The sequence below is a fragment of the Elaeis guineensis genome, chromosome 1 (assembly GCF_000442705.2).
Source record: "Elaeis guineensis isolate ETL-2024a chromosome 1, EG11, whole genome shotgun sequence".
Lineage (NCBI taxonomy): Eukaryota > Viridiplantae > Streptophyta > Magnoliopsida > Arecales > Arecaceae > Elaeis > Elaeis guineensis.
The window spans coordinates 5,991,226-6,005,035 of NC_025993.2; the positions used below are offsets into that span (position 1 = coordinate 5,991,226).

The 13,810-nt window shown below is 38.5% G+C and overlaps 1 protein-coding gene and 1 non-coding gene across 3 annotated transcripts; both read left to right on the plus strand.

Moving 5' to 3' along the window:
* Positions 1–1,242: 1,242 nt before the first annotated feature.
* Positions 1,243–11,200, plus strand: LOC105037780 (probable glucuronosyltransferase Os03g0107900). Of its 2 annotated transcripts, XM_073243392.1 has the most exons (8): positions 1,247–1,707; positions 3,796–3,942; positions 4,267–4,331; positions 4,489–4,558; positions 6,718–6,939; positions 9,747–9,890; positions 10,514–10,649; positions 10,727–11,200. In XM_073243392.1, the coding sequence occupies exons 1-8, from the start codon at positions 1,327–1,329 to the stop codon at positions 10,954–10,956; spliced, it is 1,395 nt and encodes a 464-aa protein (XP_073099493.1). In that variant the 5' UTR covers positions 1,247–1,326; the 3' UTR covers positions 10,957–11,200. The 2 variants fall into 2 exon arrangements, with proteins under 2 accessions (XP_010911715.1, XP_073099493.1); XM_010913413.4 differs by lacking the exon at positions 9,747–9,890 and having other exon boundaries at positions 1,243–1,707.
* A 389-nt stretch (positions 11,201–11,589) lies between these two features.
* Positions 11,590–11,661, plus strand: TRNAT-UGU (transfer RNA threonine (anticodon UGU)). The gene has a single exon. It is a non-coding gene; the product is annotated as a tRNA-Thr (tRNA).
* Positions 11,662–13,810: the final 2,149 nt, after the last annotated feature.

Here is a 13,810-nt window from a genome sequence, read left to right on the forward strand (position 1 = left end):
AAAATATACGTTAAACCAGCATGGATAGGTATTGAATTACGAATGAAAGATACAAATCTCAGAAAAAAAATCTTCACATAGTTTTTCTACAATAGTAGAAATAGCAGCTAGCTGGGTTTTATATCAAGAAAGCATGTAAATTGCAAATGATTCCTCTCAGTACACGTCTCTTTCTATGAAAATTCTACTAATGAAAGGAGTCACCACCTAGGATTTGGCTTGTTTTTTAAATTAAAAGAAAAAGAAATTAACTTACATGATCAATCTAGTTTTGTCAGAATATTCAGGTATTTGGCAATCAAATATTTTGTGATAGAAGGCTTCACAAACTGGATTTTATATTTTGTGGTTAGTTGGAGTTCAAAAATTATGTTTTATATAATTATTACTAGAGTCCCACATTAATAGTTAGAATTTGAGAATCACATTGCTAAAAGACTTCAAAAAGATAGACATACAGTGCCATCATGGGACCCTCGTATTAAATATGCATTGTCCCCTAAACATATAATTCTTACTTCTTAGAGAATATTCGCATTGGATTTCTCTTAAATACAAAGCTCTCTTAATTTTATGCAGTGTACCATCCTACATAGTATATACAATATACATGGCCATATATACCACTATTTATATCTGTTTATTTGTGTGAGTCCATTCATCAAGCACCTATCTCGATGTACTGCTATATAAATGAGCTATTATAAATGGCAGCATAGCGCGACCACATGATGCACAATATGTAGGATATAATTTCTCCATTGCCATCTCTTGCCCTAATTGTTTTTCTTTTTATGTTTCTCCTTAGTTGATTGTTTCCCCCTAGTTGATTGTGCTCACTCCTCGTGCCCACCCCCCCGCCTCCCCCACGACCTGCCCCTTAGATGCCCCACCACCTGCCCCTTAGATGAGCCATTGCCTCTGCCTCTTCCTCCTCTTCTCTCTTTCCCTCTCTACCTTTTCTCCACCATGCTGCCACCTCCACCTCCACCTCCTACTCTCTCTCTCCGACTCGCTCGGCCAGCCGTTGCCTCTTCCCACTCCCTAACCATCCTCTTGGTTAGGTCGGGTTGGGCATGCTTAGGCTCGCTTGACCTAACTCACTTGGGCCAAGTGGTAGGCCTTGGATCTTTATGTTATGTGTCATTCTTTGGATTGTTGCCAAAAATCAAGCCTAACTGTGCTCAGGCCTGAGTTGTATTTGGGCTTCCCAAGTGATATAATCAATGCGTTCTTGGATCGCCATTTCCTTCTAGGTTTCTTTATTTAAGATCCATCTCCCACTACTCACACAGTCTCCGTCCCGACACCGCCCGTCCCGCTCCGATGGGGAGCCTGAACCGGAGCCGGATACCCTTCTCCGCTGCCGGCGGCGGGCCTCACCACCACCCCCTCCCTCTCTTCACGAGGGCCCACCAGATCGGTGCTCTCGCTCTCGTCGTCGTCACCTTCCTCCTCACCCGCGCCTTCGACCGCCTCTCCTGCCCCCTCTCTTCCCCTGCTCCCCTCGCCGCAGGCCACTCCGCCGCCTCTCTCTTCGACCGCGCTGGTGCCTTCTCCTGGCCCGAGCGGGGCTATGGCTCCCGCCTTGACCTCAAGATCTACGTCTATGAGGAGCGCGAGGTTGACGGCCTCCGCGAGCTCATGCGCGGCCGCGACGGCAACATCTCCCCCCAGGCCTGCCTCAAAGGCCAATGGGGCACTCAGGTTTACTGCTAATAATGATCTAGGGTCTTTTTTTTGCGTTTGCCTGCATTTTTTGTAATATGATAGGATTCAACTTTCTTGAGAACCAATTTTCTTGTACATATGAACATAGAAAACACTAATTTCCTTTTTTTTAACCGCACTCGTTGTTTAAATTGGTTATGTGTATGATTTCTGGATCCCTATGCATAGAGAAATCGCGAAAATAATGGAAGGCCTGTTCCCGATATCCAGAATGTAAGATTTTAGTGGACGAGGTGTGGACAGTAGGGCTAAACAAAGTACATGATATGCAGAATTATTTATGTTTTAGGGCGATAGATGGAGATCTGATTGCTGCGATCACCATTGGTAGAACTACAAACAATACAGATGTGCTTTTTTTTTTTTTTTTTGATTGTCGATGGTTGTGCATGGTTGCGTGCCAGTTTAGATTAAGAGATTTCATCAAGGCAGCAATAAGGTTGTATGGTTCATAATATTTTGTAGGATGGAAGAGAGCAAAATTGAGCACCATAGTGATGAGATTGTGGGAATGTCGTTTTGGTAAACTTATGATATGATCTGAAGATAACATGATGAATCGTTAATTCAGACAGTAATGATTATATGGTCATTTATTACATATTTAAAGGAGACTCCTGCAAGGATAGGAGCTTAGATTTGTGCAGAAAGGTCAAATATGTGGAGCGGTAGGAAGAACCTGGATTTGAGCCATATTGGTAACATCTGAAAATTCTTGTGTTGTGGTTTTAATGAGCCATCTTTGATAGGAAGTACAGTTGCCAATTGATCCACGGTGCTCAAGTTCGGCTCAAATATCAAATTGGTCATATAATACCTAATATGCACATAGACATAATACGCAATCGAAGCAAATCTAATATCTGATGTTTGGGGCACTTTAGGTGTGAAAGCCAAACCTTGTTTGGTACACTATAACTCAAGCTTCATCTGGCTTTGCTTTGACTTTGAACCTGGTTTTTACTCAAGCTCAGACCAAGCTTGGGTAGGTCATTAATCGAGCTTGTTTCAGGATGGATAGAAACTCAAACAATTTTGGTTCAACTTAAGGCAATCAAGCTGGCTGAATAGGATTTTGTTCAGCTTGGTTTGAAATTAAGCTTGATGAAATAGTAAACAAGCTGAGCCTGATCTTGAAAGTCAAGCTTGATTGTACTGAAAACTCAATCGGCCTTGAGCTTATTACACCCCTAAAAAGAGCAAGAATTGGTGGACATTTTGGACTCAGTTTATCAGTCCTTCTTGAATTTATCAACCATAAATGAGGTACGTTTTTTACCTTATGCATTTGGAGTGAGTGAAGTTCTTGTAAAAAATATGGTCTGCATCAGGTAGGAAGGCCTTCTTATTGTATGATGTGGTAATGCTGCCATATAGTAGCATGGTTATCATATTTTCATAGAGTTTCTGTGATACATTTTAAAGAAACTAGTTTACCTTTTCTATCAATGAAGTTTTCATTTGATTTTCGCCAAAATTTAGATTGACTAAAACTGGCCGCTGGGAGACTGAAGCTACAAGCCGGTTTTGGTGAGGTGGTTTTGAACCTCAAGATGGCCAAATGAGACACCAAAGCTTAGTAAGAACATAAGCTGATGGTCGATGATGCTTAATTGCAACTGTACGCACTTACACAACTTGACAAATTATGCTGTATTTTCTAGATATATGCTTATACTGATGTTCCATTTTGTTATTTAATACCTACATTTTAAAATTTTTGGAGCTCATAGAAATGTTGACATGTTACTTGTTTTTTCTTAAACTCATCTTGCCAACATACAGTGTGAAACAAGTAGGTTTACTGTTAGAACAGTTTCAGGCCGACCATCTAGCAGGTCCACTCAAGTGGATCAAGCATTTAATTGTTGACAAAAAAAGGCTGATCCAATCTGAACCTGACCTGATGTTTTCCACCTTCAGGAGTTTAAGGGCCAAACCCAAATGTATAATAGTTTTCATGTTTCATTATTGCTATTATTAAGATTCTGAGGTTTGTCTTGTATAGGAAATAACAGCATGCATTCATTTTTATTTATTTATTTTTATGTATTTTCTCTTTAGGTCAAAGTCCACCAGTTACTTCTCAAGTCAAGATTCAGGACACTGAAGAAGGAGGAGGCGGATTTATTCTTTGTTCCAGCTTATGTTAAATGTGTTCGGATGATGGGTGGTTTGAATGATAAAGAGATAAATCAGACCTATGTGAAGGTAAACTTTGGTTGTGATATTGGTGGTATTTTCCATATTCTGACCTCATATGACTTGCTGGTTAGTGTGGCTCAGCAGGCTGCATGTTGTGATTGTGTGCCATTTTTGGTTCTTTAGATGTTGAGCACATGTTATATTGTGGTTTATGTTTCAATTTCTTTCTTGCTGGAAAGAAAGTGGGATTCCACAAAAGCTCATGAAACATGCCTTTTTTTGATGTTTGAACAAATCATGGGAGTAATCCCTCTATTTCTGACGTTTTTTGTAACATGCTTTGCTTTCAAAGATTTTTAAAGGATGCTTATAGTATTGCTCGACGTTTAGGCTCTGAGCCAAATGCCACATTTCCGCTATTCAGGTGGTCGTGATCACATCTTTGTCTTCCCTAGGTATCATATTTCCAATTCTGCTATGAAATACCCTTTTTTGATCTGATCATATCTTATGATTCATTCCTCTTGTTTTGGTTATTGCCTTAGTTGCTTGATTGTCCCTTCCTGTGTGCTTATACTTTTTTTTTTTTTGTTTTTTGACAAAAAAATGCAGTGGTGCTGGTGCTCACTTATTTCGCTCTTGGGCAAAATTTTTGAATCGATCCATCATCCTCACTCCAGAGGTATCATGTGCAACTTGTGGTTATCCATGTGTGAAAAAAGGAAGAAATGACTTTTATTTACTCTTTCATTTCTTTGTCTTTTTCTTTAAAGCAAACTGTCTTTTATTTTTTGCTTTCCTTCTACTTGTAATTAGACTCAGAATATAGCGGTTACTACTGCTGATTATTTCAACAATATGTTGACCATAATGCACAACCCTTTCTACGAATGGTTGGATTGGTGGATTAAAATATATATATCTAAGCTTGAAACTATTTTATAATAGACTATGTGTTCACCATCCTCCAAATCCATGTGTAATTCCTGCTCAAGGATATTTTTGGTAAATGAAATAGAACAATTGTCTGTATGGGGTAGTCTTTTTGATTATTTTGAGCTTAACAACTTGTTGAATATTACTTATCCTAAGCTAATCCATTAGGATTAGGTTTACTTGTTCTTTTTATGCACTTGATATCACTTTTGGTAGGTGGTTGATGGATGGACGTTTAGATTCTGATTCAGTTAGCTCTTAACTTCTGATGACACATTATCGGATGACACTTAAGACTGCGTTTGGATGCCAAATAGCAAACCATTCCTTGAATAATTTTAAGCGTTCATATTCACTCTTTAACCCGCTAACTAGCTAGTAACTTTATTTGCTATCTGATTGGTGCTTCCATGGTTAGTGGAAGATAGTTGTTAAAAAAGAAAAAATAGAGAGGAGGTGGGGGTGGAGCTTGGGGTGTTTAAATTTATTTCACCCTCTATCATGAAATAACTTTAACCTGGTTAAGTACCTTTTTCACCTGTTGACTGAGTAAGTTTAATCAGCACTTTTTAAAGTTTATTAGGAACTCATTAACTCCTCTTTTAGTGAATAAGGGTAACATTCCATAAGAAACTCAGAAATAGTGGGGAGATTAGGAAAGTGTTGATATTGCAATCTAAGTAACTTCATCAGGCAAAAAAAAAAAAAAAAGCAACATGGACGTTTCCACAATCAATCAAAAGTTGATTCATGTTATATTGATGCTTGACTAGAGCAGCTTAGTGATTAGTGTCTTTCACATGGTTATTTCTGAAAAAGATGTCTTTAGAAGTATCACAAATGGTGTGACATTTTGGACACACTAGAAGCTGTTATAGTTTCCACAATATTGTGACCTAGTAATATTGCATCATTCTATGCTTTGATTCATATTTAATTCTTTAAGGACTGATTTATATATTCCCAGTCCAGATGTACATGAATCATAGCTATATGCAAACATCTATATTATTATACTTTAAATTACTATACTATATTAACAATGATAAATTTTCTGTAATCTTAAGCCCTTTATCTCTGTTTGGCAACCATCCATACTGCTGTGATACTTTCAGTGAATGCATCAAGCAATACCCAACCTGCACTTGTTACCTGATGCGACACTTCTCTGTGCATAATTATAGAACATGTCCTCATCCATATGTGCACATTTTGATGTTCATCCATGAAGCATGGTCAAGGATTAGACTTATGTATGCAACATGATACAGAGGTTGATACAACTCTGTGGTAAAGAGAAAAATGATGTGGCTGGGTAATGCATGCGCATGAGCACACACATATATTTATGTATATCTATGTATTTGTCTGTGTCCATATGTCATACAGTAACATCATCATTGAAATCTCTAAATCAGCCAACATTTGTCAGAAAAGAAAAAAAGAAAGGAAAAAAATCACTTCTCATCTATGGAGGTATCTAAAAGTATTCCAAGCATATCTAAGAAGTATCAGGAGCCCTTTTTACTCATTTTAAGAAAAGGATACTTAAAATAAGTACCTAAAATATTTTCTAGCTGTATCCAACAAGTATAGATACACAAAAATGTATGCAATTTGAGGTGTCTATGCTTCCTAGAAGTGCATGTGCTTTCACATACCCACAGCAATAACTAGGATTTATCCTAACTTTTGGTAGTGACTTTTATTGATGGGCATAATTTTAGGGTTTTCTCTATAATTCCATTTTAAAGTTAGAAAGCAGTATCACTTACTTAGATGATCTGAAATTTTAGTTTGACTGTGGATTCATTCTGCATTCCTGTATATCAGTGCTGATGTTTTATTGTTGATTGAAGCTACTGATAAGTAACTATTCATAGATCGGTGCTGGGTTTTGTGTAGGGTGACCGCACAGATAAGCGAGATACAAGTGCTTTTAATACATGGAAAGATATCATCATCCCTGGGAATGTTGATGACGGGATGACTACATTTCATGGGTCCACTATTGTCCAACCATTACCCCTTTCCAAGAGGAAATATCTGGCTAACTTTCTAGGACGTGCCCAGGGAAAGGTTGGACGTCTTCAATTGGTGGAGCTAGCTAAGCAATATCCTGATAAGGTTAGCCTTTTGTTACCATAAAGTCAATTTATTTTGGCATAATATTTACTTTTACATGAGCTTTTTCATGTGAAATCATCATTTGTTATGGTTATCTGTGACAATGGAGAAAATTAAAAAGAAAAAAATGGCAAATGTGATCAAGGTAACAGTAATGTGATGCTGGTCCAAAATACTTCTAGCTGATTCAAGGAATCTTTAAGACTTGTGAATATCTTAAATTTTCATGATTGTAATTAATGAATTATAAAAGAAGTCTGTACTTTGCATGAAACAGGCTCCATTTTCATGAAAAACTAGATTAAAATAAGCTATACTGGTACTTTTTGGAAGTGAATATTAAAAAAGATAATCTTTATCTAGAACCCTTGTGCGAGAAGCAAATATTAGAGCTTTATGGACCTATTTTGGTAATGTGTCTGTAGCAGTGGAAAATTAACTAGATCAGGTTAAATGGCCTCTATGTTGCTGAATATAATTACAATTACTCAGTGTATAATGTAAAAACAGTTGGTTGCAATAGCAATGACATGAGTTGATTTTCCATTTTGAAGCTGGTCTTTACATGTTGGCTTTCAAATGAGCAATTGTCGATTCAAAGCAATCCCACAAGTGTACATATGAGATACAAGGAAATGAAAAACATTAAGAAAGTTATGCTATGGCGGTATAGTGGTGCTAGTTATTGAATACGATACTAAGCTCATCAAAGGAGAAACCTTGCCTTTTCTGCCTTACAGTAAGTGAGCCCCACTGATCTCAATAATTAATTCTAATATGTACAGCAGTTATGCATCCCATTGATTGTCAATACGATTCTGGAATTTGGAGGTTATTAGTTTTTTTTTGGAAGCAACTCCAATATCTGACCTCATAACGTGACATTTAGAACTGGCTTCATGGTGCAGCTATTGCCCTTATTCCACCAATAAAAATTTTACATCTTGTCTGAAGACAACATGCAGTCAACAGTCACAATGGTATTTGAGATACTAAAATGGTAAAACTTCTGCAATAGTTTTATACTTGACCTGCATGCTTTGTTCAATCTATTTGCATCTGGATTAGTGGATCATGGCGTGATCCGGCATAGTTTGAGAAAATCAGCTTGCAACCGAGATCAACATTTTGGATTGGTGCCAAACTGCTTGTCTAAGCAGTTTGAAAAGTGGGCTACTAAGAAACCTGTAAGGACATTAGGGAAATGGTCACATACATTGTCTGTTAAATTGCTTAGCTCATTCTATCAAATTCTTGGACTTGGGAGGGACTTTGACCAGGGTTTTAAATCCTATGGGATGGTGTCATCTTGGTTTTTCCATGGAATAGGACGTGTCGCCATCTCGCCCCCTCCCAACACTTGGGATAGGGAATGCCCATGATGTGCTAATCAGGATGCTAGACGATGCGGGATGATCCTGTCTTGGCACTTGGGATGGTACCCAATCGGCATCTCATGGAGACATCCTTCTGGGATTTGAAACAATGGTTTTGTCAGGAGGAAAGATGTCAAGATTCATAAAGAATTATGTACATCTCTAAGGCCCCAACTATAAGCCAAGGAGCCAAATAACTAAGGCTAATAAGCTGTCAACTTTTAGCAAAGTGTGTGTATTGAGAAATAAATTTCTAGATGTTATTTCAAACCAATGTTTGTGTTATCGTGCTAATGAAGAAGACTGTCTGAGTGTTATTCCAAGCTACTATCCCTTCAATCAAATTCTAGGCTATCTTGGGTGACTTGTTAGGTTCCTGCCTTCAAGTGCTGTGTTGGGTGTGATATTTAACAAGCAAAGGAAGGGATGTTCTTGAGCTTCCTTGATCAACAGTTATCAGAGGTTCTTGAGCAAAAGAAGACTGTCTCAGTGTCATTCCAAGCTACTATCCCTTAATCAAATTCTAGGCTGTCTTGGGTCACTTGTTAGTTCCCACCTTCAAATGCTGTATTCGGTATGATGTTTTCTAAGCAAAAGAAAAGGTTCTGGTCTTATTGGTCACTACATTCTAAGCTTCATACTCCCATATGAAGAGGTTATTGAGTCTTACTTTATTGACAGTCATCGGAGGTTGAATTTTGCAAAGGGCACTAACTGATGTTGATTTCTAAAGGGTGCTAAAGAAGTGAAACATGCTACACTCTTGAGGTACCAATACTATCAAGCTGAAGCTTTTATAGGAATAGGTGGAGTGCTGAGATTCAAGGGAGCCTTTTGGAAAAAGGAGAACTTACATGATTTTTTGACCCAGAGAGTAACATATCTAACTTTTTAGTTCATATAAAGTTCTCTAAATATGTTTTGCAAGTTCAGTGGGTTAAATGAAGGACTAACACAAGGTACATTTATTGAAGACATATATTGCATTTTCAGATTCTTTCTCATAAATTGAGGATCTTTCAACTTTAATGAATCCTAAACATATAAAACCATAACCATGAATCCTATCACCAAACATTCGGGGTCAGATTTTGAAGCTTTATCGGCAATCTTATCTATTTAGAGCTACCTCTGGTGTTAATTGTGAGTTTTCCAAATCTTGCCTCACAACTTTCAATAGATGAATTCGATCATTGTCTTGGTATACACCAAATTTAATGTCTCAACTAAATAAGAGAAACCTATATACCATAGTGGTTGCTCATAAAATATGATTTTGTAAATTTTGTTCACTAAATGATGTAAGATACTCTCTCTCCTGATGTGTGTAGATCCTTCTGCACAATTTTCACATGGTCTGCTTTGTATCGATTATCTTTCACGTTATTACTTAATACCTCCGTACAGCAAGCACATTGACTTCATGAACAGTTGGAATCTCCAGAGTTGAAGCTCACTGGGCCTGACAAATTGGGAAGGACTGAATATTTCAATCATTTGAGGAATGCTAAGTTCTGCCTAGCTCCACGTGGCGAGTCATCATGGACACTTCGGTTCTATGAAGCTTATTTTGTGGTCTCTCTCTCTCTCTCTCTCACACACACACACATACACACACACACACACGTGTGCACACACATACGCACACATATAGAGACATATGCACAAAATGCCAAGAATCTTTGCTTCTTTTAGCACACCAATTGCTGCACAATATTTGTTGGTACTGTATATCTATTTACGATACCTTACTTTTTATGTAGTTGTTTCTTCTGCGCATTACATGCTACAACATGTGCATACTTACATCACACAGCTGTGTAATTTTAAGTAAACACAAATTTTTGCATGATTATAAAACTATTAGAGAACAAATCCTGTACAGAACTAACAGTTCCCATGACTTATGCTGTCCACCTCTTGTTACATGTGCAACTGCACTCCCCCACCCGAAAAGAGTTTCATAAATCAAGAAGAGGAGTGCTCTTACAGGCACATTCTCCTTCTCATAATATGCACGTGTTCAAGGCAGACTGTATAAGTACTGCTGGCTTGAATTTATTAGGGAAGGTTTGGTGTTACTTCCAACACCCTGAATTCCGAGTATGAATATTTGAATATGTCATATGTGTGCTGGGGCCTGGGTGCATAGGTTAAGCATCTGCAAAACCTTACTAATGCAGTGAAACTTGTAACAGGAATGTGTCCCAGTTATCCTATCAGATCAAGTGGAACTACCTTTTCAGAACGTGATTGACTACACCCAGATATCCATCAAGTGGCCATCGACTCGGATAGGGACCCAACTCCTGGAGTACCTGGAAAGCATACCGGGTAAGTTTGCTCACCTATTTCTTTTATTTTCTTACTTTCCTTGCTGCACTCATTTACTAGAGGTTTCACCTCTTCAGATGAAGAGATAGAGGGTATGTTAGCTCACGGCAGACAGGTCAGGTGCCTGTGGGTTTATGCCCCAGAAACTGAGCGGTGCTCTGCCATGGTAGGAATCATGTGGGAACTACAGAGAAAGGTGAGGCGATTTCACCAGTCTGCAGAAACATTTTGGCTTCACAACAGGACTATTGTTAACAGAGACTTGGTTGAATTCCAAAATTGGAGAACGCCTATACCTTTGCCTTGATGGCATCTCAGAGTTGAGATTGATTCTGTTGGATGTGAAAACCTGATTTCTTTACGTCATGTTATTTCATTTATGCTTGGGAACCTGTACATATACATACAGATTTTTTGAACCTGGAGATGTACAATATTTGGCAGATATACGTGGTTCTTTTGTCGGAGACAAGTGCTCCAAAAGAAACATGCTATTGTGAAACGGACTTCAAACAGGAAAAATGGAGAATTCGATGTAGGTTTTGTCTGGCTTCGGCATTGGTTCAGTTCACTTCTTATAGCTAGATGACTGGGACCTGGAACCACATTGTTAGAGGTGGCCCTTGATGGTCGACCAATTTCACCTTGAGCTAGGCATTCAGCTTTATAAGCCATGAATTGTGTGACCTTCATGTTGATTCTCTCAGAGTTCCCATCTGTTGTCACTTTATGCGAGCAGCCATTATATGAATAGTTTATTCATTAGTTTAATTAGAATGCAGGTTCAACTTCACAAGTACCTCCTGGATGCGGGTCATGTACGGACACTTTATTCATAAGTTTAATTAAAACACGCCTGTTGTGTGTCATCGGTGCGATGAATTCATATCGTATCGAATATTCTAGATGATTAGCAGAACTGGCTAAAAAAGATAGCGAGGCCCCTATAGCTCAGTGGTAGAGCGTCAGTCTTGTAAACTGAAGGTCTGTAGTTCGATCCTGCATGGGGGCAAACTCAAATATATTTTTGCATTTGTAACCCCATACACTTTTTTTTTTTTTTTCATTTTATAGACAAACTTCCTACCCAAATAATTTTGCTTTATCACTGTGAACCCATATGCTCCTTTTTCATCTCCAATGACATTTAAATAGAATTTCAGGGATGGAGATGAAAAACAATGAGTTAAGTTGTTTAATATTTGTACCTGTATTACTCACGACTAAAGTCACCAATTTTGTAGCCTCTAGCATTGGCGAACAATATTTTGGACCAATAGTTGCTTCTCTTTTTCACTATTGATCGCTATTTCTCGTGATAATGGCAAATAAAGATCATTATAATTATCAATATTTTAATCCTTAATAACTCTATTATGGTATGTTACTATGGGATAATGGCGTTGCTAAGTTCTAGGAAATTAATAGGCAAGTTAAAACTGAAAAGTGGAGAGTTTCTGCACGATGACATAGCATGATGCATGAGTGATACTTCAGTTAAGCATGATGGCTTAAGATCCAAGAAGAACAGTAAGATAATTGATCACATAAGAGGGGTATATGTAGATATAATGCATGTATGTATGTTTGTATATTTCTTATAAGGACATAAATTATTGGGAGTATTATTAGCAGATATTTACTGAAGATGATGTGTGGGTGTGTGTCTGAGAGAGAGAGACGAGTGTGTGTGTGTTTTCTGAAAATAGTTCTCACAGACCTTCCCATGTGTGCAAAACCGAGATAATATGACTGAAATTAACGGCAACCATGGTATACAAACAATGAAGGGAAATATGTAATAATTTACCATACAAGCTATTTGGGGAATGACTTTGAACGTATTAGAATTAAACACGGGCATCAGCTAGCCTTCTTGCTTTCGGCCCAAGAGATCAACCAAACGTCCATATTATTCACTCCTGCAACTGGTCCATCTTCTCAAAAGGCCTTCCTTAACAAATCTTCCACGTGTGCAGGGTGAGAGGATCACAAGAAAGTTTATCTCATTAGGCTTCTCTTGTGACTCTTTCAAAATGAGCAAAGAGCATGAGGGCCTCTTCGCTCCGAACATGACTAACTAGGCCAGAGATCATCAGATAACAACATACATTGTTCCTTCTGCTAATCCCATCAAAGTTTTTTCTTGCTCTTTCAAGATCACCATATTTTGCATACATGTCGCCAAACCATTTAGAACAAAATGATTCGCGTTAATCTTTGCAATTGATTAACTCATGGATTTTCCAGCCATAATCTAGTGAACAGAATTGTGCACAAGCTGATAAATCACTCACAACCGGGAAGTCATCAGGTTCAAAGCCATGCTCCTGCATCTGCCTAAAATCCTCCAAAACCTCTTCGCAGCACCTAATTTATGTGTACCAGCTACCAGTGCATTCCAATTCACCAAGTTCCGGACTGACATTTGGTTGAAAATTTCATTGATGACCATGCAAAGAAATTCCTGACTGGCATACAGTAAAACAATTTCCTTGCAGCTTCCATTTCACCATTTACAGTATAACCATGGACCACAACAGTTCATGTCACCACGTTTCTCATCCCAGACGGGGCCCTGTCGAACTAGCTTCTTGCCGCAACAGTATCCCCCACCCTGGCAAAGCCTTCAATCATCAATGCCCAAGTCACAGTGGTCCATGAACGACATCCGATCAAAGAGAATCGAAGCCAACTCCATGTCACCATTCATGCAGTATCCTCCAATCATTGCATTGTATGTTGCCACATTCCTCAGAGGCATTTCATCGAAAAACTTACGAGCACCAGTGGTCCCATGACATTTACGGTGCATGGAGACAAAGTGAAAGGAGGGAGTGGATGGCACGAACTTTGAGAACCAATGATAGTATTGATTGGTGGATTCTTTGAGAGTTTCCTTTGGAAAGAGATGAGAAAAGTAGCGGTCTCTAATGAGTGCGGTCCATTTCAAGGGCTCCAGAGAACACCTGGTCACATGCATGGAACTACCTCGAAAGAGCTTTCTCTCGCGGCATTTGTGGCATTTTGGTCATTCTGACCATCGTCAAGGATATTATAGCGAAGCTTTATTTGATAAAATCAAACGCGAGCTCTGCGCCCTGCAGCCCAGGAGCCGGTGCTCAATCATCCGGAATGTGGCTGGATTTGAAAGAATTTTG